Source organism: Tenrec ecaudatus, chromosome 9 (assembly GCF_050624435.1).
Source record: "Tenrec ecaudatus isolate mTenEca1 chromosome 9, mTenEca1.hap1, whole genome shotgun sequence".
Taxonomy (NCBI): Eukaryota; Metazoa; Chordata; class Mammalia; order Afrosoricida; family Tenrecidae; genus Tenrec; species Tenrec ecaudatus.
The window spans coordinates 78,785,792-78,811,706 of record NC_134538.1 but is presented as its reverse complement, the minus strand read 5'-3'; the positions used below and the strand labels follow the sequence as shown (position 1 = coordinate 78,811,706).

At 45.8% G+C, this 25,915-nt stretch overlaps 1 protein-coding gene across 2 annotated transcripts in view; it reads right to left on the bottom strand.

Moving 5' to 3' along the window:
• The window catches only part of CPVL (carboxypeptidase vitellogenic like), a 122,925-nt gene that overhangs the window by 51,163 nt on the left and 45,847 nt on the right, over positions 1 to 25,915 (bottom strand). The window contains exons 6-12 of one of the 2 annotated variants that reach the window (XM_075557566.1): positions 22,176 to 22,242; positions 15,097 to 15,099; positions 10,621 to 10,642; positions 9,811 to 9,950; positions 9,254 to 9,385; positions 2,463 to 2,561; positions 452 to 625 (exon numbers count right to left, since the gene is read on the bottom strand). In XM_075557566.1, the coding sequence (XP_075413681.1) occupies positions 452 to 625; positions 2,463 to 2,561; positions 9,254 to 9,385; positions 9,811 to 9,950; positions 10,621 to 10,642; positions 15,097 to 15,099; positions 22,176 to 22,242 (637 nt within the window). The remainder of the gene's footprint in view (positions 1 to 451; positions 626 to 2,462; positions 2,562 to 9,253; positions 9,386 to 9,810; positions 9,951 to 10,620; positions 10,643 to 15,096; positions 15,100 to 22,175; positions 22,243 to 25,915) is intronic. The other variant, XM_075557567.1, reaches the window with a different exon arrangement.

Genomic DNA, 25,915 nt, shown 5'->3' with positions numbered 1-25,915 from the left:
GGCCAGTGAGACATGTGTCAGCTGTCTGTTTCCCGAGTCACATATCCCAGGGGTCTGCTCTCTGATGGTGAGAGAAGCAGAGTGCATTAGGGGATTACCACTGGATTTCCTCTTCTTCCCGGACTTGACCAGGATGCGTGTTATCAAGCCACAAGAAAAGGAACTCTCACGCAAGGCCAGTCATCGTTTTCAGCTCGGCTCCACTTTTCCCCAGATGTCATGGGACGCGGCATGTCCCAAAGGGAATTTCATTTTTAAATGAACTATCGACGGAAAGTCATTTAGAAAAAATGGGGGTAAACCCCCCAAATATGGAATTTTTTAATTAGAAGGAAACAAGACCTCAGCAAGAGGTTATTTAAATGTATAAAAATTCTTTTTTTTAATTTAAAACTGACCAGAGTCTGATCACAAGTAGAAGAAAGTCACTTAAAAATAGCGGCTCATTTACCTTGTAGTTATTCATGAGTTCAATTAACCACGGCTTAACGGACTTCACGGTATCTTCTCGCAAATACTTTTCAACCTCAGAACCATCGCTAAAGTTCCGGTTTCCCACATGGAGAGCATGTCTCACTTCTGAGAGCGACAAAAATTTCCCGTAGTAAGTCTGGTCTTCGGGTTCCTGGCAAAAAGCGTATTGGAAAGAAATGAGGGAACAGCACGCTGGATCCAGAGCAGAGCTGCTCATTCCTCCTAAAGCGTATTCTAAGCGGTGGCTGGACAACTCACTTGCGACGAGACAAATCACTCTCTGCCTCTGCCGTGTGAACTGGGAGGGTTCAGAGGTCATTGGACAGCACACCTGGATGAGCGCCAACCCCCCAGAGCCAGGACCCAATTTGAAAATGCTGCATTTTCCTTTTCGGAAGCAAATCTTTTGCAACCCATGGCTCTAATTGGAGACCTCATTAGACTCAAAGACTGGGGGTGGGGGTGGGTTGGAGAGAGGTGAGATGTCTACAGTTTGCTCCTTGTTGGAGGCTGAATGAGGACTAAATCATAGCCGTTGAGTGGTACAGGGTCGCTAGAGGGTGGGAATTGACTCGATGGCACTGAGTTTCTGAGCTTTACCATTGAGATGATTCTGATTCATAGTAACTGCATGGGACAAGAGAGAAGTGCTCCCAAGGGTTTCTAACTCGGTCCTTGTTATAGACGCAAGCAGCCTCCTCGTGCTCCTGGGGATTTGAACTGCCAACCCGTCAGTAGCCCAGTGCTTAGCCTACTGTGCCACTGAGGTCCCATGGAAGAAAAGGTAAACGGAACCATGAGGATCAGGGAATAAAGTAGAGATGGAGGGAGCTTTCCTCCTTTTTTCATATTCCTCTATACATTAAAAGGAAATAAGAGTGCCAGCTGACTGACTGTCATCTAAGGAGTGAGTACACAAAATGCAGGACCAGATGATACTTTATAAGGAACAGAAGACACAAGGAAAGTTGTCCATGAGCCTGAGAAACAGTAACAAGGGCAAAATACTCGACATAAGTTTCTACCATAATTATTATATTAAAAACAGAAAGAGTAAATTCTGTTTTTAAAAACATTCAGATTAAAAATGCAGAAAAAGACTGTCAGGGTTTGAGTTTAGCAATTTTGTGTATCAAGCACAACCTTTGCTCGATATGACTGCATTACTGTGTAAGGGGAAAAAATCTAATCACAAATTGTGTTTCTCTCTTGCCTGCAATATGTCTTTTATTTGGCAAAACCTAACAAAACCACAAGATTGTAGAATTCCACTGAAATTAGATTTATATTTTATTTACAAAATAGTTCATAAATACGGCAATTAAAACCCAACCACCACTAGAGTGTATTGTTCCATTAGCCAGACCAAGATTAGACAAATCCAAACCATTCCTTTGGCTGCCTCTCTCTTATTTGATTAATTCTACACAAAACACACCAACTTTGGCCTACTTGAATGAAAAGAAACTACTGGAATCCTTTGAGAACGATCCCTAAGGGCTTGAATTGAGGGCCCTAGGGGACACACTAAACATCTTAAATTCAAACTAAGACAAAGCAAATATTTTCATAAAGGCTTTGGCCGTTTTGATTTAAATTTTCTTAAGTAGAGAACAAAGGATGTTGGACTTTTCAAGAAACTCAAACAGACTTGCTGTTTTAGGTCCCAATTCACAGAACTCCAATCCCAGACTGCGTTCATCACAAATGAGCTTCTTCATAGGAAGCTCCCCCAGGAGGAATGGTGCTAATGGGAAATTGTTTTCAGTTGTCTGAAATAGCACACACCTCAATATCCAAATTATAATGTGTGCAACACAGATGAGAAAAGGAAAATCCTAGAGATTAGTAGACCGAACGATACAATGCAGTATGGCTATATGTATCTAGTATAGAGTCAACTATAATGTTTCCCAAATCAAAGGAATTTTGGTATGCCAAAAGACTTAAGCAAATATTATCGTGGTTTAAGAAAAAGTAGTCATTACCTTGCATTGTAAAAAGTTATAATAATTAGTACATCCTGTAGCATTCTCAAAGTAAGAAGGCTCATTTGTTAGGTCGCCATCCAGTAGGATATCCAATATCTAGGTGAGGAAAGAGGAAATAATGAGAAGAAAAATCATTAGGGCGAGCAAAATGGATAGTTTTTTTTGTTTTGTTTTACATTCAATAACTTTTTCATTCACCCGTCATCTTTGCAGACCTGTGTGTAGACACTGTCCTTTGCACCTGGAATGAGCAGTATCCTTGCAGTGATAAATTTAACTCATTCAAGATGTTAAAGATGTCAACCAAGTAAGCAGTTTTCTGCAGTTCACTTTTGGAATCTGTGTCCTAAATATAGGATCTGAGGGGCTTGGGATAGGTCAGAGGTTATAGCATCAATGGATTGAAAGCCTATGGGCCTGAGGACTGTTCCAGGTGGTGTATCAGGAAAAGGGAAATATTAGGAGGTGGCAGATGGAGAAAGAGATGTTGAGGTTTGAGATCGGGGAGTGACTGCTGGCTTTTGTGGGAATGAGAAGGAGTATTTAAGGTGGAGAGGACAACACAGTCATCCAAAGAAAGGAGGCTCTAGGATTGGTTCCTCATGCCGCGACCCTTTAATACAGTTCCTCATGTTGTGGTGACCCCCCAACCATAAACTTATTTTCATTGCTACTTCATCACTGTACTTTTGCTACTATTATGAATGATCATGTAAATATTTGATATGCAGGATGTATTTATTGTTATAAATTGAACATAATGAAAGAATGATGATTAATCACGAAAACAATATGTAATTATATATTGTGAAATATTTATTTCTAATTACAAATAAATGAAATTTTATCTTGAAGCATGGTGTAGCATGGGTAACAGTCTTAATACAACAACAGTAAATTACATTGCTACATTTTGCAACAGCATGGGTAAAAAGCCAACATCAGTGCGAAGGTTGAGATAACTTCTTTCTCACCAGATCAGAAATTGTCTGGGCAGTCTTTGCAAGAGCACAACAAAGATCATCTTCCACCGCAAGTCTACTTCTGTATTTAGACTTGAGAACCAACAAGCTGGCAAACCCTGTTTCACAAAGATATGTTGTTGGAAATGGAAGAAGAAGCATGACACAGTCTCAGACAGAACAGGACATGACTGCCAACACTTGATCCAGAACTTTGTAACTGGCCTTGTAGAGAAATCAGTTCTCCCTGCATCGCTGTTAATAAGTTCAATGAACTCCTCTTGTGCTGTCTCAGGAACATCTTCAACTTTGTGAATGGGCTTCAGACAAGTGCAAATGGGGTGTCAGGTAGATCTGGAACGTATGATAAAATTTCATCTGCAAGCATGTGCAGGTGTTCTTTCACAGAAATTATCATCGTAATCCTTTTGTCTGGTTCAATGTCATGATCCTCAAAGAAAGCAGATAAAGTAGGTAACATGTAAATTTTATTTTCATCCATTTTTTCTTGCCAAAGCTGATGTTTCATTTGGAATGATCAGATCTTTTCAGACAAAATGAGGCAGATTGCATTTGGTCCTTGCAGTGATCAATTTAACTCATTCAAGATGTTAAAGATGGCAACCAAGTGAGCGATTTTCTGCAGTTCACTTTTATTGCTGAAAGGTGCTTCGAACTGCAGTCTTGCTTGCTTATTAAAAAAATGTTTGAGTTCATCACAAAGCTCAAAAGCACATTTTAAAACTTGACAGCCATCTCACTTCCGTGTGAAATCGCAGAGCGTTATTCAACAGGTCCAATTGCTTGCACAGTTGTGAAAACAGTCCTCTGTTTAAAGTGCTCGCCGTTACAAAGTTGACAGAGCTTAGGACGCTTCTCATTACTTCTTGTAACTTGTGGCAGCATCTTCGTTGCTAATATTTGCCGATGAATCCTACAGTGAGTTCCGATGACTTTGGTGACTCCTTCAGCACCAAACATTGAAATCCAGATCGACATCTGAGCATGGCTGGAGCACCATCTGTGCAGACACCGCACACCTTTTCCCAAGAGATCTTATGCTCTTTCAGAAATGAACCTACCGTGTCAAATACATCACATGCAGTAGTTGTCATTTGAAGAGGTTTGAAAAAAAGAAACTCATCTTTAAAGTCACCATCATTAATATACCTCACATAAACCAGTAAATCTGTAGATTCATCAAGCAGATGCTAAATATTGGAAGTGGAGCAGACTTAATTTCCTGGATTACCTGATCAAGAATATCAGCAGACATGTCATCTATTCTTCTATGGACAGTGTCGTCAGATAAGCAAATTACGCTCAATTTCTTAACAAATTCGTCTCCGATTATAACTCGAACAGTGTCTTTGGCAACGGTAAATCCTCAGCAATGGTGGGAGGTTTCCTAGCTCTGGAGATTCTGAGCGCCACCAAATAGGAAGCTTCAACAGCTGCTACGTTTGTCTGTGGTGCTTGCCACCAGTGTCAAGTCTGGCTTTCTTGAGTCCATCCGCTTTGCTTCTCAAATAGTTGGTATCCTTGCCGGCAAAGCTTGGGTGCTTGCTAGCAAAATGGCATTTTAGTTTTTTCGGCTTCATAGATTCAACTGATAGAACTTCACAACAAATAACACACTGCAGTGTCTCCATTCCTGCTGTAATTATTGAGGTAAAACCATACTGTAAAAAAAATCCTCACTATATTTTCTTTTGTTTTTATTTTTAAAATCATTTTGTTGGGGGCTCTTACAACTTTTCCACAATCCATACATCCATACATTGTATCAAGCACATTTGTACATTTGTTGCCATCATCATTCTCAAAACATTTGCTTTCTACTTGAGCCCTTGGCATCAGCTCCTCATTTTTCCCTTCCCTCCCCTTCACCCCTTTCCTCACGAACTCTTGATAATTTATAAATTATTATTTTGTCATGTCTTACACTGTCCAATGTCTCCCTTCACCCATTTTTCTGTTGTCTGTCTTCTAGGGAGGATGTTATATGTAGATCCTTATAATCGGTTTCCCCTTTCTACTCCACTTCCTTCCCCCCTCTCACCACTGGTCCTGAAGGGATCATCTGTCCTGGATTCCGTGTTTCCAGTTCCTATCTGTACCAGTGTACGTCTGCTGGTCTAGTCGGATTTGTAAGGTATAATTGGGATCATGATAGTGGGGGAGGGGAAGGGGGTGCATTTAAGACCTAAAAGAAAGTTGTATGTTTCATCGTTGCTACACTGCACCCTGACTGGCTGGTCTCCTCCCCATGAGCCTTTGGTAAAGGGGTGTCCAGTTGCCAAAAGATGGACTTTGAGTCCCCAATCTGCAGTCCCCCTCATTCACAATGATATGATGTTTTTGTTTTTTGCTGCCAGATACGATCCATTGTCATGGGATGGTTTGCTAATGAGAATAATATATGGCAATAGATTTAATAATACAAAAGATTATACATGGCATAGTTCAATAAACACATTCTCTCTGTTGTTTTTTGACATGCCTTTTATTAGGAGGCAGTATTCACATCAACCACAGCTGAATATAAAAAGACTGATCAGCATCCAGATTAAATTCACATGGTACAGATTATTTTTTGCAATAGTTGATGATTTTACAGTACATGATTTTACATTTACCCAGTAATTATAATTCACGAAGTGCCGTTTTACCTCCAAATACTGCTGCTTTCAACAGAGCAGCTGCTCTCTACACAGTAGCTGCTCCCTACATATGTGTAACTAGTCCGCATAAGTACATTATGGTGCCAACAGTGTCACATACACCTTTATTTGTATGGAGTGTATGTGATGGGGCTGGCACGATGATGTCATCATGCCGGGTACTCATATGTGGGTGTATCTGCGTGCGGGTATGTGGGCGTATCTGCGTGTGGGCGGACCCAAATGGAGACGGATAGAGGAGCAGTGTCTCAGTTCCTAGGACTATCAGAAATATGTGTTTTCCGTTGGTCTTAGGTGACCCATGTGAAAGGGTTGTTCGACCCCCCCAAAGGGGTTATGGCCCACAGGTTGAGAATCGCTGCTCTAGAAATTAAGAAACCATATATTAAAGAGATCATCACTGTGGATATGCAAACCAGCAGGAATGAGGAAAGAGTAATGTAACTCAGCACCCCTGTGCCCCCAAACAAAACAAACTCACTGCTATGGAGGCAGCCATCATTGTCCCTATGGTCCAGGTGAGCAAACTGAGGCCCCTGAAAGTCAAGCACCTGGGGGGAGGGTGGGAACCGAGGAGCTGACAACAATGAGTACAAGAACAAAAAGTTCTGAAATGGATTGATGGTGGTGATAAATGTACAACTCTCAATATGATTAGACAATTAACTTGTATGCTACAAGAAGTATATACCAGGACTTTTTTTTTAAGCCAAGCACTTTGCCCAGGATAACCACTAAGGAGTGTCCAAGGTGAGAACCAAACTCAAGCACAGCTCTTTCGTACAGTGTCCACCCCACCCCCAGCCCCACCCCCTCTGCTGGCTGACTCCCTAATGGTAGGACTGCAGTACATTCTCGTCTTTTATTTCTTCTGGCCATGTTTTTGGTTTTAATACAAAAATCTCATTATTCGATTTGATTAGTTTTCGTTTTCACATCTGCACAAACTTAACTTGTTTGAGTTGCTCCTGCCTCAGGCGATGGGTTGGGAGTTGGGGAATAGGACATGACACACTTCAGCAATGTGCCTCATGTTCAAGGTCACCACATGCATGCGGTTGGCGTGGTTGAGCCAGTGGTGCCCACTCTGGGGCTGTCTGGCCGATGGGTGAGAAGAAGCAAGAACAGCCAGAGTTCCACTTGGCTAACTTAGCTCCGGGTCCTGGCTCAGGTACAGCTAGAGACATGGCTGCCTTCTGTCTCGTTGACTAGATGGCAGTGAGTTTGGTTGGATTTGGTTTGGTTAATTCATTAGGCCTATGATTCCTCAATAGTAATGTGTGTGTGTGTGTGTGTGTGTGTGTGTGTGTGTGTTAGTGTTTAGAAAAGTAGGTAGGGAATGAACTTCAATCCCATCCAGTTCTGAAATACTGCTCTTAGATTCACTGCATGATTGAGTTAATCATTTTAAGGAGTCAGGGAACCAAACAGGCATCATTACTTGAACTTGGAATTTTGACATTCGTGTGTTCCTGGGTTTCTGGATTTGGGGGGCTTGTCCCCCTTTTCTCTGGAAAAAGCAAATCTTTTCATGTTTAACTTCATCGCTCAAGATACTGACCCAATGGTTACAAAAGTGCTCTGTGTTTTCAAGAGTTTACTTAAAAAACTGTCTTGGATTGTTGTTTGTTTTTATGCATCAGACTCGGCTCTATCTGACTTCATTGGCCATCTCCTCAACAAACATATCTCTGACCTCCCAAAACACCTTCCCCGCCAACTGTGTCACTAATCCTGTGAGCGTGTAGGCTGCTGCTGCCGTTGCTATGGGCATTTTGCCACTTTCTTTATCCCTTTGGGTCTATCAAATGTTCATGCTCTTGACATTGCTTAATCCCTGCATGCGTCTTTAAAAACATATCAAATGCCTCACTTACAAATTGGTCTCATGCCACATATAATGTGATATTCGTGCCAAATACAGTTCACTCTTTGTAAACTTTCTTTCCCTACCACAGCAAATAACCCCAAACTGGTCTTAAAAATATTGTCACGGCAAGTTGAAGCATGATCCTACTTGCCCATGATCCATCCCTTCTTCCTTCTCAGCTACAGTTGGACAAGAAACTTCTCAATGAACACTGTGTAGCTTTCACATCCACACCTGGGTCCCGACACAGAGCTGTCCCCACAGTTTCCCCAAAGTGTTCCGCACGCATACCTGCTGCTCTCAGGATTCCTGCTCAGGGGCAGTCACCTCCCTGCTGCCTTACCTGCAAAATGGACTACCATTTTGCGACCTGTCACCCCCATATGTTTTTAGGTCTCCTGGTGTGATCTGCACCAGCTGATCTCCAGTGTTTAGCAAACTATTAGTATTAGGCTTCCGTCTGTGACATGGAGTGGGTTGTGATAGGATGTGACCCTAACAACAAGATTAGCAGCCTCCGCCTTCAGTCTGTGACTTGTTTGTTAATGTGTCAGATATGATGCCTTTAGAGTAAGCATGGCAGAAAGTCCCAAGCACGATCACGGGCATGACCTCGGTCTGCACTGGCCAAAGAAGCACTGTGCCTTGTGTCCTAAGCTTCAGTGTGCTTTTACACTTCAAGCAAGTGAAGGAAAGGGAGGAGATAGACCCCTCTGGCTTCCTTCCCAAAATTGATCGTAAAGGAGTGACAGAAATAAGATTCATAAACACCGATTGTCTTAAACGTCTGCAATGACGACGCTTTGTCACCCCGTTCCAGACGCACAGGGACAGCTGACATTTGCTCTACAGGGTGGTCCTTGCTGTAGCTGAAACATTGTTTGTGGACATCCTTCTCCGGATGACTTAGAACACACATGATGCACAGGCAGCTACTTCCTAGGGTGCCTTCCTTCACATTGCCATATGGTTGGGTATGCCCTGAGGACCTACACAGACCTTAAAGAAATCAAAAGAGTTCATGAAAGGGCGTTACGTAAGCACTCCAAGGTGATCTCGGGTTAAAAAGAAATCCAGAGTAAAACTCAAAGGAGCGCAGCCCTCTCCTTCATTAGGACCCCTCTCATTTCCGCCCCTTCATCTTCAACAGCATCGCGGATCCCTGCTCTACCGACAGCAAATGCCGGAGCAGCCTGGTGCGCCTACTGCCTGACCTCTCTCTGCTCACATGGCTTTAATTGCTCAAGGGCAGCACAGGGCCCCAGCACTCACTTCAAAGGCCCGCATCCAGCTCTTTGCCTTGATCTGCTTTATACACTCATCACAACGCTTCTGGAAGTACTTTCTCTGCCCTTCATCCAACAAGCCAATTTGGTAGAGGAACGTTGCGTAGCCCCCTATGATCTGCGAAGAAAAGAGAAAAAATGGTAACACCACAAAGAACGAAAGGGAGGCTTCAGGGGAGCCCATGTGGTTAGTGCACTAACTCTTCCTGGTTGTGAATCTTGTGCTGAAATTAGCCGAGCTAGATCATTACACACACACATGCACGCGCGCACGCACACACACGCACGCGCACACACGCACACACAAACGCTGGCACCCATGGCAAAACAAAGGCTGACACAGTAAAGTTGATGCCTTAAGACATTTGGTAAAAATTAGATGTTTCATGTCATTAGAAAGTCAGTTATCAGTGGTTTCCTCTCTCTCTCTCTCTCTCTCTCTCTCTCTCTCTCTCTCTTTTAATCAAGCAAGGCCCCTTCCATGGAATCCAAGGGTATTTGATCTTTAAAAACCCAAAGTGGAAAGAAAAAGGAGACACCTACTGATTCCGGGTCAAAATATGCATCTCCAATTGCAATTCCTTTGAAGTTGATCTTCACCTTGGCTTTGTGGTTGTGGGTGTGGATGTAGTAGGCAATGGCAGGCACGTACTTCCCTGCATATGACTGAGAAGGCGAGAAAGCTGGTGTTAACATGGACCATCACAAATGGGTACCAGTAGCACCATCTGCACTTAATCTAATAAGATCTAACAGGGAAGCAGCAAGATAGCCAGATGAGGTATGCGATCTGTTTCTTAACTGTGCTTTGCAAATGCCACCAAAGGAAGGAGTTTTTTTGCAGCCCCAAATACCACATTGGATTTGAAAGCTGCAGAGAAAGGGCACAGCCAATAAGAGGTGAGCGTGGAGCAAGTGAATCTTCTCCCGTCCTTCTAGAATCCAGTCACATGAACTGAAGAACCCAATGCTGCCATTTCTTACCAGCAAATGTCATGAAAAGCTCTTTAAGAGGAAAGAAAAAAATGTCAAGATGAAAAATAAGATTTCTGGATCTATATGATGATGCAAACATATCACTGAGCCTGTGTGGCAGTCATAGAAAGGGAAGAGAAATGACATGTCTCAGTCACTAAGACCATCACTTAAACCAGCAGTAGTTTCTAAACCTGCCTCAGTGTTTCCAAACCTTTCCCAGCACAACGCCCTCTTTCCTGATCGAAACCGTTGTGGAGACCGTTACCCCCAAATGAATGGGATATTCGCTAGAGAGGAGCCTGGGGGGAGGTTACTACAGATTCGATCATATTTTTTAAGTAACTTTACAATTTTACCATCAACGGACATGCCCACTAAAATGCCCCTGATTAAACGGCTTATGTTTGAAATGAAGTTCCCAGCCTCCAAGGGCTGCTGAAGCTCCATTTCCACTTCAGGAAGGGATCAAACCAAGCCTCTTGGAACTATCCTTTATGCAGCTTCTGTCGCATCCTCCCGAAATCCCTCAGCCCACCTTGTCAGAGCTGCCGGTTGGTGCTCGCTGCCTTCCAGTCCGCCCGACTCTGAGCCAGCCCAGGTGGGGAGCATACAAGTGCTCTAGGGGATGCTCCCAGACTGGGACTTTCAGCATGAGGTGGCCAGGCCTGCCATCTCTGAGTGGGCAGGAACCACCGACCTTTGAGCTCAGCGCTGAGCACTTTACCATTAGTGCCACCCCGAGACCCCTAGCCCTGCCTCTCCTCTCAAAATATGTCTAGAATGCAGTGTGTTTTACCTCCCCACATCATTGCCCCAGTCCAGGTCACCATTACGCCGTGCCTGGGGTACTGGACTAGCTTGCGCTCTTGGTCTATCCCAGCCTATTTTCAAGACAAGGCTCCTGTTAAAACCCAATTCAGATGATGCCACTCTTCTGCTCAGAAGCTTCCCATCTCACTCAGAGACAAAGCACAGGGTTTTCTTAGATTCGTGAGGCCGGCATGATCTGTTCCCTTCCACGTCCTCTCATCTCATACTGCCTCTTTGCTTACTCTCCTGCAGTCCCACTGGGCTCCTTATGATTCCTGGAACACACAGGGCACATGCGCACTCGGGCCTTGGCATTGACGATTCCTTTGGTCTGGAATGCTCTTTCCCATGTATCTCTATGGCTAGCATTCTCGCTTCCTGAAACGAGGCCTTCTGAGAATTGCCCTCCTTGGTCACCGTAGCTAAAATGTCAGTACTCTCCTGTGATATTTTATGCTCTTTTAACTCCTTGTCTTAAACCTTATCACTCTCCAGGAAACTACACACACATTCTACGGGTGTGTTGTATGAACTGTTGTCCCCCCACCCACCCACATTCGAGCGTAAGGTCTGAGCACAGGATATCTATTTTGTTTATCCCGTGTGCCTAATGCTGTGTATTATTTTAGTGCTCAACAAAGTTGGATAAATGAACCTAATTGCATTTGAAGACAGGAGTGCACATCTGCTCAGAAGAGACTGCTCAAAGGCACTGTGGGGTCCCTCCTGGATGTGCAGACCCCTCACCGTGTCGAAGGCCCTGAAGGAGTCTGTAGTTCAAAAGCTCAGAACACCCCTGCTCCGCCCCCCAAGAGCTCTCTCTCTCTTTGTCTTCTACAATCATGTGCTGAAGAAATGATTATTCTCATTTCAAGACAGGACTCCGGGGCTCAGAGAGGTTACGTTGTAGAGCCAGAATTCCAAACTCGTCTGACTCCAGAGCTTAATGCCTTTCCAACTATGGGAAAGAGTGTGAGTTTTTAAATGCATGTCACCTTTTATCACTGATGTAGTCTCCCTTTTGTACAATCATAATCCTTTAGGTGAAGTGTTGAATCAAAGCAATGTGTCCATTCATACTCAAGAGCACATCTCAGCCTCCTAGTGGGAATATGTTGGCACTGGGCACTGCCGAGTTGGTTCCGATGGCCAGGGTCCCCATGAGACAGGGCACAATGGCATCTTAGGGGTTTTTTTTGGCTGTCATCTTGATGGGGGCTGAGTGCCATGTCTTTTTTTCCTGGAATGGCTCCTTAATGGCAATATAAAGACGTGTTCATACGTCGGAAATTCGGTTTGCTGCTCAACTTTACAATAACCTCTTGGTAAGGAGAGACATGAGGATGAGGTCAACCTGTTTCAAATACAGTTTCCATGAGATGACCCAAAACAACAGCACAAGGGCATTTGAGTCCTCCTCTCCCTGTTCGGGTACATTACGTAGCCTTCACTCAGGGATGGTTTCAAGGGGAGAGCCATGGTGCTAGATGCTTCGGGAGACACAGAAATAAAGCACCAAACTTGCATTCCTGATGCTTACACATTCTTTTGAAAACTTTCTGTGGAAATCTTGACTCAAACATGATAAAGTTTACCACTTCATCAATTATTATTCTCGCAATACAGGTGCCTTTCTTAGGACTGAGCAGGTGCACAAGAACATACTGGATAAGCTGAATGGCTGCAAGTGGTTGCTTCTAAATATTTTTCCTGGATCGCAAAATTTGGAACAAAATGCTACAACTCGTCTCTTCCTGGGATAGTATCTCTCACATTACCTTGTTATAAAACTGGTAATAAAGAACCTCCTTTGGCTCTTTTGGAGAGCCAAAAACCAAAAAAAGAAAAAAACCCTTCACTGCCATCAAGTCTATAGGACAGAGGAAAACTATGCCTTTGGGTTTCCAAAGCTATATTTCTTTGTAGGAGCGAAGAGCCTCATCTTTCCCCTTCGGAGCACTGGTGGGTTTGAACGACTGACCTTGAAGTCAGCAGCCTCTTGGGTAACCCACTACACTGCCAGGGCTACTTTACATTGTTCGACAGATAGTGGTAACAAGTATACCCTAAATAAGTGTCATTGTATGGCCCTTTCCCCCTTGTGACCATCCTGTGTCTATAAAATCTATCCAAACAGGATAGTAAAAAGGGACAATGTATGTATGTATGTATGTGTGTGTGTGTGTGTGTGTGTGTGTGTGTGTGTGTGTGTGTATTAGCAAATACTATAAAGCAAGCCATTCTGGTTCAATGGTGGGGGTGGCAGAGGACCATGCAGAGTTCCATGCTGGAGTGCATAGGGTAGAGATGGGCTGGAGCCGACTCTCTGGCACCTAACAAAAACACCAGCATGAGCCAGACCACTTCCTCTACTGAGTGTTCAACTCGTGAATCCATTGAAAGGCAGCATGGTTTTCCAAAAATGTGCAGTGATGAAACAAGGGTCTATGTGTTTCCGTAACATACAAGCTGGAATTTTATCTCAGACTTGGCTGCTCCACTTCTCCTGATCGCATCATATTTCAACCAGCCATCTGGAATAGACTTGGGACCCATCCTTGGGCTGATCTAGAGCACACCGCTCAGCTAAGTCAAGCATTTCTGGAAAGCAGTTCGGTGAAGCGGGTAGTTCTACAACCACATCCAAAGCCAGACTCTGCCAGGCTTGGTCTGTAGCCGCTCACCTAACAACGACGCTGCTTACCTAATTTTTTATTTCTAATGACTATCACACACTTCTTTGCTCTCTGTCGCTGTGACAAATCCCCCACTAACGTTTTCATTTATCATTCCATTGCTGAGTGACTCGGGCTGTCACACAGTAGACAATCGCGGGATGATTTGGTGGAAGACAGACACCTAAACATTATAATGAAATTCCAATTAGATCCCCTCTCCTGGTTGAGGCATAGTGGTTGTTTTTTTCCCCTCTTTGCAAGATCAGACTTATTTATCCTTATTGAATCATTTCGTTCTCCATGTAAAGATTTTCTGACCACCACAAGCACTTTACAATACAAAACAACCGGACAATAAATCAAATGGGTCTTGGATCACATTTTCTCTCTCCTATGTGTTTTAAGGGAGCCCTGGTGGTGAAGTGGTTATGCGTTGGGCTGCCATCCACATGGTCAGCAGTTTGAAACCACCAGCAGCTCTGAGAGAGAAAGACTGGGTTTTTCACTCCCATAAACAGTTGCAGTCTCCGGGGTATTGCCACAAGCCAGCACTGACCATATGACAGTGAGTTGATGTGTCTTACAAAGAAATCACCAACTCAACCACAACCCAATGCCTGTGAGTTGATTCTAACTCATAGCGACCTCCGGGACAAAGCAGGACTTCACTTGCTTAGAGCATCTTTCTCCCAAGGAATGATGGGTTGGAACTGCTAAGTTGGCTGTTAGAAGCCAAGTGAGTAACCCACCATGTTACCAGAGCCCCGTCTTTGGTGGGGGTGGAGGTAGAGGGAGAGAGGTTAGATGTGATCACATCGTCAAGTACAAGCGGATCCCTTAGACTTACTGTCACCATTCTGTCCCAACGTGAATTATGGCTTCTGTTTTGCTCAGCGTTCTGTCTGCGATGATGGCAGAGACAGAACCACAGCTATCACCTCTGACCTTCTCACTGCTGGTCACCCACGTGGGTCCCAGTGGCCCCAGGAAGCCCCCAGAGTTTGTGAATTTACACGAAGCCTCCATCATCCGATCCAGGGGCCAAGGACCCAGCGCCACATCAAAGCAAGGACTGTCTAAACACCTATGATTTCAGAATCTGGCGGGGATGTTCACGTGAAGGAACTGAGCCACATCAATAGATTCCTCTCACACAGCAATTCCGAGGAGGACAGTGATCTAACATTAGGGTTCAAGTCGGCCCTTGTTATTCCCTTTCCATCGTGAAAGCAGCGGCGTCCTAGCTGCGGTTTCTGGTTGTGTCATCGTTCTGGTCTGGCTGGTTCATTGTTCCCAAGGAGGGTCTATGTGGAATCGCTCACCTCCAACAAAAAGGACCAAAGATGTCAGGGTGTGCTTGTACGTGCTTCTATCCGCTGGAAGCCACGGGAGCAACGCGTTCCCCAGCTTCCTCTGGCGTTAGGGAAGAGCTCAGTTCCCCCTCTCCATCTCTTATTTCCCCCGGGAGAGCAGAAAACAAAAAAGGTTTCCGCTCCTCAGCTGAGCAGTCGTTTTGAGTCTCGGTCTGCAATCTCTCTAAGTTCTTAAGTGACGTGTGGAGCCGCCTAATGGCGATCATGCCAGGAGCACATTGTACTTGTAAAAATAGTCTAGCGAGCATGTAATGCTTGGTTAATTATCCAGATGTGTGAACGCACAATGGAACTGGACTTAGAGAAACTTGTAATGGTGTGCCCCGTCTGGCCCACTCCCTCCCCGCATCTGTCAACAGCGTTCATAGCCGGCTCAACGTACCTCCGCCACCCCGTTACTTGTAAGAGAGAGGGAACAACAACAAAAGAGATTTCCCATCTCAAGATCAGGCTTCAGTCAGCTCCCCCAGGAGGAAAAAAATAATCACAGTGCCAGAGAATAATACTCTCGTGGAAACAATATCCTCTGACAGGAATTTCACATATGTTAGCAGTTACTATTATTGAGGCCACTCTCAGTGGGCTGCACTTCTTGCTGAGACTTGGTAGCAAAGGAAAGAAGACGGTGCCTGCAGTTATGCTCGCTCTCCTGCCGGCCTTCTGGGTCCGCACGCAGCAAGGGCTCAGAGGCTTATCTGTGGGGCAGCGGGCAATGAGCTTGGCTGTGCCACACTCCTACCCCACCCCACCCCCGCTAAACTGCCCCCTACAGCTTCACCATCCACAGCACCGGTCCCTACAGTCCGTCTGGCGAGGGGGAAAGCAGGACATGGACAGTCTCGGGAATGGCCTGGGGAGGAAGTTTGAAGTCATTCTGAGCCCGTTTTCCTGCTCGGTGCCCCAGCCCCTGGTGATTGAAAAGCTGGTGGTCATGACCGTCTCTATGAAGGATTCACTTCTGTGCTGATGAGGGTGCTTCCTTGGCTGTAGAAGGGAGGAATGGACGTGGGCTGCCCTTGTGGATAGAGGCCCCCAGCTCCTACTGTGCAAGGGAGCCTCAAGGTTGCAGGCAGAGGGCATGGGTGCAACCTCCATTTGTGGGGGGGGGGGCGATAGGTACACCTTGAAGAGAACATCTTACACGTTGGAAACCCATTGCCGTCGAGTCAAATCCAACTCCTGTCGACCCCATGCGTCACCAAGGGCCAGAACAGTGCCATGCGCTTCTCTCAGCGGTAATGAGTCGTGGCTGATGAGCTTGGCTCTGGAAACTTCCTGCCAGCAGATTGTCCGGTGTTTCTAAGGCAGTGCTACCAAGCGGACTCACACCACCCACCTTGCAGCCAGTAGTGGAGCGCACACTAGGCCACCCACGAACCTCACACGCTTTGGAAATCCAAGGAGAACAGCACACACCATCAGACTGGTGAACGCCCGAGCTCGGCGGCTTCACACGGGAGGCAGCAGCCAGGAGGACAAGACGAGGCTGGAGGGAATCCCTTGACTTCATCTAGCCTTGGGTGGAATCTCACATCAGTCAGCACCCTTCCCTTCTCTCGGGGGAGGAGAGGTGTGGCTTTAGGATGGCTGGGTTGGGAAATGAATGAATGAAGACAGCTGACACTTCAGTGTTGTGGTAATCTCCACCACTTCCTAGACATGGCTAGACCGTGCGTCATCTAATTCCAAGACCACACGGTTGCAATTAGAAAGAAAAATGGCTCCTCGCAGCACTAGGCCTTTATCAAAATGCCCAGTGCTCTCAAATCGGAGCTTACCAAGAGACTTGCGGCGTCAACTGGGACAGACAGAGATGGTTTTGTTTTGATCTGTCGCCAGGGTAGAGCCATAGAAGCGTGTGCAGAGATAAATGCTATCTCCCTGCTCAGCTCATAGGCTGTCCGTTTGTCCTGTGAGGAGGAGGCTGCTCGAAAGGAGAGGAGAGAGCCATCCATGGTGGGCGTGGGCGGAAAAGATGCTCCCCTTCCCAACCCCCTCCCCCACCCACCCCACCCCTGGCCCTTTTTTTTTTTTTTTAAGAAACCCAGCTTGAAGCCAGGTGACTCGACCAGATGAATGAACCTCTGTGTTTAGAATGGAGACTCCAGGCCATTTGACTTTTAAATAAATAGGATGGATGGACTGAACCACAGTCAACAAGCTGAGTCCTTTGTCCGCTGCCCGTAGATAGGAGGCAGGAGGTTTAAGCCGCACAATAGATTTATCTTCGTGTTTCCTGTCCCCAACTTGGACATCCAATCAGGTACTATTTATTTCCCCACGCAGCATGGTAGTTTACTTCAGACAAAGCTTATAATGATTTCTGATTTACCCATATTCTTCTCCACGCAGCTCAAGGATTGGTAAATACGTGTTGATTTGAATTGGATATGCTTTCCAAAGGCCTGAGGCCCAACTTCAAACATTTCCATATGTTCCTGCAAAATCCTTCACGTTGCAGCTTCAGCCTTGATCCCCCTCACACCCCTTAATATCAAACTCATTAAATAGCCACAAATAGGTTGCAGCTCTCAAAGGCAATATTGGCAAATGTCAATGAACAGAAGTGAAAATAGACATTTGTCCCAGGCCCAGGAGTTAAAGGAGTTAAAATCCAGCAAATTCTAAACTCTGAGAAATCAACACATTCCAAGGACTCCGAGTCTTTATAGCACGTGAAGCTTCCACTCGCCATGTAAAACATTACGATCCTGTCTTTAAGCCGTGGCTTTAAGATTAAAACCAAATCTCGGCCAGAAACAGCCAAGAAGACTGGGCACTTTGTTTGGCTCGGTATAGGTGGATAGCCCTAAAACTTTTTGCACAAACTATGGAAGGGCTGTGTTTGCCCCTCTTCCACAGAAGGTGGCTCTGTGTTGTGGGAAGCGGCAGTGCCTCTTGAGCTGGAGCAGTGCCGAGGGCAGGGCACTCAGGCTCCACTCCTCAGTGGGTCCGGGCCGCCCTGTGTTCATCGGACTCTGGAGCTACCTGCTCACCTTCCAATCCTGGTTCCTCTCATGTCTGGCTAGATGACCTTGGTGAGGCATTCCTAACTTCTTTGCGCCTCAGTCACCTTGCTTGGAAAATGGGGATGATAGTAATTGTCCCTGTTTCATAAAATAGCTGTGAGCACCTGAGAAGGTCACACATGAAATGGCTCTGGGCATAATGCCTGTCATACGATCAAGTCTCAATAAATATTCCCAAATAAGGCCTTACAAATTCAGTAGGTGAACTAGATGCGCACCAAATGCCTCTCTTGCCAATAAATTCAGTAAGCACCGGCCTGGGCTAATAGGAGAGTGCCATAAAGTTCCACTGCCATCGAGTGGCTTCTGATTCATAGCGACCCTGTGTAGGGTTCCCAAGGCTGTAAATCTTTATGGGAGCCGACAGCCTCCTCTCTCTCCCGGACAATGGCCGCAGCCTACATATCATGATTATAGCCAACCGCTGTCATGGCCCTCCCATATCGCACCTGGGCTCTCAAGTCTGTGCTTGCTGTGCCTATGTAACGAATATCATTTTATGCATCAGACTCTGTTCTCTATTCTAATTAAAATGCATTGAGAGTAACCCACATGTGGATTAACTTATCCCTCCCAACAGACAGTGAGTTGGTAGCAAGTGATAATGGGTGTAAGGAACACAACAATCAGGATAGGGTTGGAAAAAACCATGGAGAAATTGTGACAGAGCACGGCATTACTAAGTAGAGGGAGGCTGTGTGGGAAGCGGGCATAGGACAGTCCTAGAGTAGAAAGGGAGTACTAAGGGAGTAGAAGAAGTGTTCTCAGGATCCAGGACACATGATCGCAAAAGATGAGCCATGAAGCAGAGAGGAAAAGGTTCTGGAGAGAAATAGTTGTTCGATTTTGGCTTTAGCTCTGCACAGGTTTGCAAAGTGCTTCTGTATGCATTAGTACTGAATGAAACCAATTAAGCAAGCTTGAGTCTGGCTGAGAAGCCATGGCAATGCTGTAGGCAAGTATTAGTCTGCTAAACACAAGGTCAATGGCTCAAACCCACCAGCCGCTCCTCAGGAGAAAGATGAGGTTGTCTGTTCCCATAGACGCTTATAGTCTCAGAAACCCTAGAATGAGTTGAAATGGACTCAGTGGGTTTGGATTTTGGAGCGGGTTAGTTCTGAAAGATAGCCTGCCTCCCGAAACCTAATGGAGCGTGATGACTTCACTGCAGGTTGGCAGACGCAGTGCTCTGTACTTCAGATGGAGGTGGAGTAACACACTCTGCTCCCTAACTAATTTTCAAACAGCTTCCAAGTTTTGCATTTGTTCCGCCTCCAAATGAACCACAGTCGCAGGATTGTTTCCCAAGAGCATATGCCCCTCTCTGCTGATCTAAAAGAGCTGCCAGCGTTATCCCCATACCCTGCCATTTTGGAAGAGCTCTCCTCCATTGCCGCCGCCACCCGTAAGCCTGGAATCTGTCCCTGCAGAAGAACAGAAAGCCACAGCTCTGAGAACAATGGGCTTCTTCCTGAAGTCTCCCTGCCTTCCGGTGAGGCCTGTTTTGCTTTAGCATCTAGTGGGGGGAGGGGTGGCCATGCACACTGGAGGGGGTTCTAAAGTGTGCCTGTATCCCAGGAACACGGGCAATCTCACTAATAGTTACTGGCTTAGAAAGGATAACACTTATAAAGAAAGTTAATTATGTGAATTAAACGCAGCTTGTCTCTCTTTTTGAAGTACATTTTTTTTCATGCCTAGAGGAGGGTGATTTACAGACACATTTGTCTTTCTTTAGGGAAAATTAATTCCAGTTGGTGTTCTGGGCAGAAATGAAGGGGAGACGGGAAGGAGACAAGGCTGCCTCTTCCTGCTCTGTCAGTCTGACCATCACTCACATGGCGCTGGGTGGGAGGCTGACCCCGGTCCTTAAGCATTTTGTTGCTTCTCATGCAAAAAGGCAACAAACAAAAACTTTGAATAGCAACTTCTAGGCTCCAGTGTCATGTTCAGTTCAAATGAAATGAATCATTTGTTGTAGAGATGATTTTTCAAAATAATGGGCCCAAAGCAGAGGCGATAATCGCATATGACAATGCTTGCTGCGTGAGATGAGTGTTGAAGAGCAAAGATTGAATGCACCATGGACTGCTGAAGGGCACACCGCTCTGTGTTGGAAGAAGTTTGGTCAGGGTGCTCCTTAGAGGCAAGGATGGGGAGCTTTTGTACCTACTTTGGACATGTGGTCAGAAGAGACCCGTCCCTAGAGAAGGGCATCAGGCTTGGTAAAGTAAAAGTAGAGGGACAGTGACAAAGAGGAGGGCCTTCAAGGAGATGGATTGACACCTTGACTGCCGCAATGAGCTCAAGCATAGGAGCAATCATGAGGATGGTGCAGGACCGGGCAGTGTTTCATCCTCTTCTGCAGAAGGACGCTATGGACTGGCAGCAACTCAGGGACACCTAACAACAATACCAACCGCAATGGAACAGACCCCTGGGGACACTTGGATCTCCGACTAAGGCATCCGGGCATGTTGTTTGGAGACATATACCTGTAGACTTCTTATCGGTAGTCATACTGATGTAGCCATTCTAAAACCATTTTGTGCATACTGAGGGGCTGAGCAATGTGGGCAGGTATGTTAATGAACCACGGCCCTCACTGTGAGGGGAGATGCCATACACGTCTGGGTGGGAAACAGAGAAGAGAATGCTATGTTACTGACTTAGACTCATATGTATCGGTGTGAAGTTATTTTGCTTCCTAATTCTGCCACAGACGACCTCTACAAGAAATAACGTCCCAGTGACAATGAGCACACTTGAAACTCAGCTCTTGGTTTTTACTTATCATTCCCCACTAGATTTATCCAAAGTTCCTTGGATAAATAGCCCATTTCAGAACGGTGACGAGAAAAGTACAAGATGGCCTCCCACTGACCAGATTTGAAACGATAGAAACATTAAAAACAATAACAATGAATTTTAACACATCCAGCACAAGTTGACATTTCAGATTAAGGCTCACATCCTAGGAGTCAAAGGGATATTTTCTAAGTTGAATGACGGCAGCGTCTTGGGGGGGGGGGGGGGAGAGCCCTCGGGGCACCGTGGGCTTCGAGTTGGGCTGCTGACCACAAGGTCAGCTGTTGGAAACCACTGGCCACTCCTTGGGAGGAAGGCAGGGCTTCTGCACCCGGAAAGGATTACAGTCTTGAAAGCCCACAAGGGCGCTCTGCCCTGCTTTACGGTAATCACGAGTTGGCACTGACTGGATTGGTTTGGAAATGACAGTCAGAGAGTTAAGATACAGATCTTTTTCTGACGAAGGGTACCAGCTGAGAGCAAGAGAAAGAGAGATGAGCAAACTCATCATTTGACAACCTGCAGGGCCGTAACTGATTCACAGAGGGATGTGCTAAAACTATCGAGTGACAAGATTTGGGGGAACAGGAGGCTCCCATGGTCCCAGATTATTTATAACTTAAATTGGGGAAAGTGTATCTTTATAATAGCAAGATCTCGCTAACACTACTCTGGCCAATTGGTAGGGTTTAGAATCGTCAATAATGGGACAACCTTACATTCGATTCCTCCCTGTGTGGTTCCATGGAAAACAGCAGCTGAATTTGCCTGGGTCTCTCCTCCCTGCTTAGACTTAGTCAAAACATGTGCGTGAGAACAGTACGTACAAGCACCTGACCCCAACGCTTCAAATAACACCACTAGGAATGGCAACAACAAAGGCGGAGAACTGACATGACAAATCAGTGTAATGTAGGGACCTTGACTGGGCTCTGGAATTGTTTTTAAAAGTGTCTTGGAGAATTGTGAATGCGGGATGAATTAATATGAGGAGCCTTTACAAAGCTCCTGTAAAAATGGAATAGGAAAACATTGGGATTTTTCCACAAACTTTTCAAAGACCCATAATATAAATACATATTGTATGCCATTCATACACATATCGTGACACATTGATAGTTCTACATAGTCATACATACATAAACGGTGAAGAGATAAACTACAAAAGCCATGAAAATCTACTTTAGACCCATAGATGCTTGAGGTACATGGAAAACCATGACTTCACTCACCTCCCCAGTCGCATAAAATTCATTCTGTCTGTACTCAGGAAACAACTGGAAAAACTGAATCAGCGCACTGCAAAAAAGGAAGGCAAAACATAGGACACAGCATCAGAATCGCTTCATGCAGTGCCACCAGACCTCACCCTCTGCCAACGGGTGTCAACTGTGTGGCCACCATGAACTTGTCTCAGGTCCCATGCCACGAGACCAGAGCTCCCCGCGGGGGTCTGTTCCTAGCACTCCAGGCCCTGTGCCCTGTTAGAACATGTCTGTGGGCTTCCTCTGTGGTCGTGAAAGTTGAAACAAGTGGATATCAACACCAGCGGGAACAATAGGGCCAGTGCCACTCGAGATGGTGACTCATCATGTCACCCCTTAGGATGGGGACAGCTGGCAGACACCCCCCCACACACACACACACAGAAGCTAGTGGCTACGGCTTCTCCCTTCTCCGTTAGCATCTGTCTGGTGGGCGATGGGTGACACTAGCCTAGTGACTCCACTACCTTGGTGTCCCCTCCCCCTGCAGCTCTGACTCACTCTCCAACACCATAGACCCTCGGGTCCTTTCGGTGTTTGGTGCAGAGCTCACCCCACCCCAACATTACAGTGAGCCCACTATCAATACTTGGCAGCCTGCATCAGCACTGCAGTGAACCACCCCAACATTACAGTGAGCCTACCCCCAACAGGACAGTGAGCCCACCCCAACAACTACAATGTGCCCACCACTATCAAGACTCTGGACACCTTCCCTTTCTCAAGGTGACCAAGTTGGATCGCCTTCTTGTTGAGGGGACCCATGAGCAAGCAAGTGATACGGGATTTTTATTTAGCGATTCTCAGGGAGTCCTTTTACAAAGCTTATTTCATCGTTAGGTGAATGCTGCCACGGAATCCACAAGCCTCTCCAGACTCTTCGTTAGCAAGCATGTCGTAACTAACCATGTGGCTGTGGTTGTGGTTGTTGGGTGCCATGGTGTCAGTTCCAATGAACAGTGACCTTATAGACAACAACATGACATACCACCCGGTCCTGCCTCAACTTCGCAATTGTATAGTTGAGCCATTGTGCCAGACCATCTTGTTGAGTGTTTTCCTCTGCCCCCTCCCTTCCCAAGCATGATGGCCTCTTCCAGAGACTGGTAACATGTCCAAAGTACATAAGACAGAATCTCGCCATCCTTGCCTCTAAGGAACATTCTGGATGGACTTCTTCCAAGACGGAGCCATTTGTCTTTTGGCAGTCTGTGGTACTTTGAACATTCTTCGTCAGCACAATTCACAACATCGAGTCTTCTTCAGTCTTCCTTATTCAATGTCCACCATTCACACGCATAGGAGGCGATGGAAAATACCATGGCTTGGGTTCCGTTGACCCAAGTTTGTGGTGTGTAATAAGAACCTCACTTCTTTACCATCCTCTCTCTCTAGGGTCCCTAAATGCTTCTGAGCTCCCAGAATGTCAGTGTGTCTGTCATTGAAGAGTGTGTTTATCACCGCTCCATTGTGACAAATGAAAGCAGATACGCAGTGACTTCTAGGTGCCAAAAAAAAAAAATCACATTTACTTTTTAAATGCCAACAGCCACTTTCATGAGTTACGCTAAACAAAATAGTTTAAATAGGCTGAAGTCATTACTGTGTGATAACCAGAAGAGGGTGGCTCTGAGGGTCTTCTCACAAATCTTTCAAGAAGAGAACCTCCATCCTGTGGAACTCAGCAGGGTGAGTGCCTTGACCCTGGTCGCAGGCCTGAGAAGCCCCTGCTAAGGGGCTCAGAGCCAGTGAGAACCTTGCAGTGAAGATGGAAGGCAAGAGGGGACAGTGCAAGGGTTCCTCACAGAGGCAGGGGCAGGTCACTGGAGCCACCTCTTCATTGACAGAGGCTCCAGCAAGTTCAATACCAGACACTAGCTTAGGTCTCAGGGCATCTTGGTATGTTTTGTGTAGAGTGGCCACGTAGCACCTCACCCTAGGAAGCTGCGTCAGACAGCATCCGTGTTTGCCTGGCCACACCCTGGCCCCACCGTGGACTCAAAGGAGGAGTTCACACCCTCACTCCTGCCTCCAGCCTCAGTCGGAAAACGACTGTCCTCCCCCAGTTGAAACAGCGCTAGACAATATCAAATAGTACATCCCAATTCTGTCTTATGCTTGAGCTAAAAGCTTACGTTCCTGGAGTATTTGCTGCGGGGTTGTTAGGATTTCCAGACAGAAAATAAAAACACAATGTGCCTAATTACACTTGCATGTCAGATACATTCTGCATATATTAGTGTTAAGTGATATATATTGGTGTAGATGTGTATGTGTGTGGTTGTGTGTGTGCGCACATGAGTATGTCCGTGTGTTAAGTGGAGCCTCGGTGGCCTAGTGGTTAGGCTTGGGGCTGACCCTCAGGCTCAGCAGTTCAAAACCACCAGGCACTCCTGGGGAGACATACGGAGCTTTTGACTCCCGTACAGAGTGACAGTCTCAGAAGCTCACAGGGGCAGTTCTCCCCTGTCCTAGAGGGTGGCCATGGGTCGGCATCAATTGGGTGGGAGCGTGTGAGTATATCATAAATGAATCAGAATCGATTCAATAGCAGTGCATTTATTTTCGGATGTGGGGGGCAGTTTCACATTCATCACAAATACTGCAAGTGCCATCTTTTCACTCAAGAAAGTACCCGTTATTTGTGTGAAATTCAGATTGAATTGGGCATTCTATTATCTGGCAGTCCTCACTGAAGTGAAAAAAATCTCTCCAGGTTCTCCAGCTGAAGTCTCTCAGGAATTCCCCACTTGAGGACGTGATCCCTGAGTTTTAATTTCACAGGAAGACCAGGAGAAGTAATTGACTGATAGCAGGGGACCCTCGGCTGGTGTTTTCTTTAGATGGTTTAATGGGGGAATAAAGAATGGAAAAGGCAAATGTAGTTAATTAGATTTACATATTCCATTTGCTAATTAAAACGGAACTAAAGCGATGCCATCTGGGTTCTCCTTAATCCATGATGAGAGATTGCTCACAACTGGACCCCTACCCATGTGAAAAGTTCAAATTTTAGAGACAGAATGGCTAAAACTGATCATATGAGGCACACCACACGTGTGTGTGTGTGTGTGTGTGTGTGAGTGAGTGATCTGTGCATTCACTCTCTGATACACATGGCTGAGGAGGCAACAGCTATCACTTGTGTTGACTCCTCTTACATCCAGGGTGGCACTGACTGGGTCAAGGCCTTGTCTACTAAGCAGAATTTCAGCAAATGCATCTTGGCATAAAAGGAGCAGGAAAGAGCAACAGGAAAATGCAGGGATGTAAGGGAGAGAGACGAGGGGGGCAAATTACCCGCAGATGATTTCTTCCAGGGGAAGTTGGTGGGAGCAGGGGAGAGAAGGTTGTGGAAATGATCATTCGCTCTAGACCCAAAGTACACTCGGAATTAGCTAGTGGCGCCATAACGCTAAGTACCACAAAGACACTCAGAGGAGTCACGGTTTAAATAATATAAGCAAAAACTCTGACCCATAAATGTAGAGCAAGATGTACCTTCAGCCACTGACCATTTGATGGACAAAAACAAGCTCAGCAGCTGTCTTGGAGGTTTTGTGCTGTTGCGGCCAAAGGAAGGGACCAACTTCGGTTCCTTCTACACTGAGTTTGCCCAAGCCACCCTCCTCCCGACCCCTCCCACATGATGTAATGGCCAGTATCATGCACGGAACGGTCCCATGGTCACATTGTTAAGAAGCTTA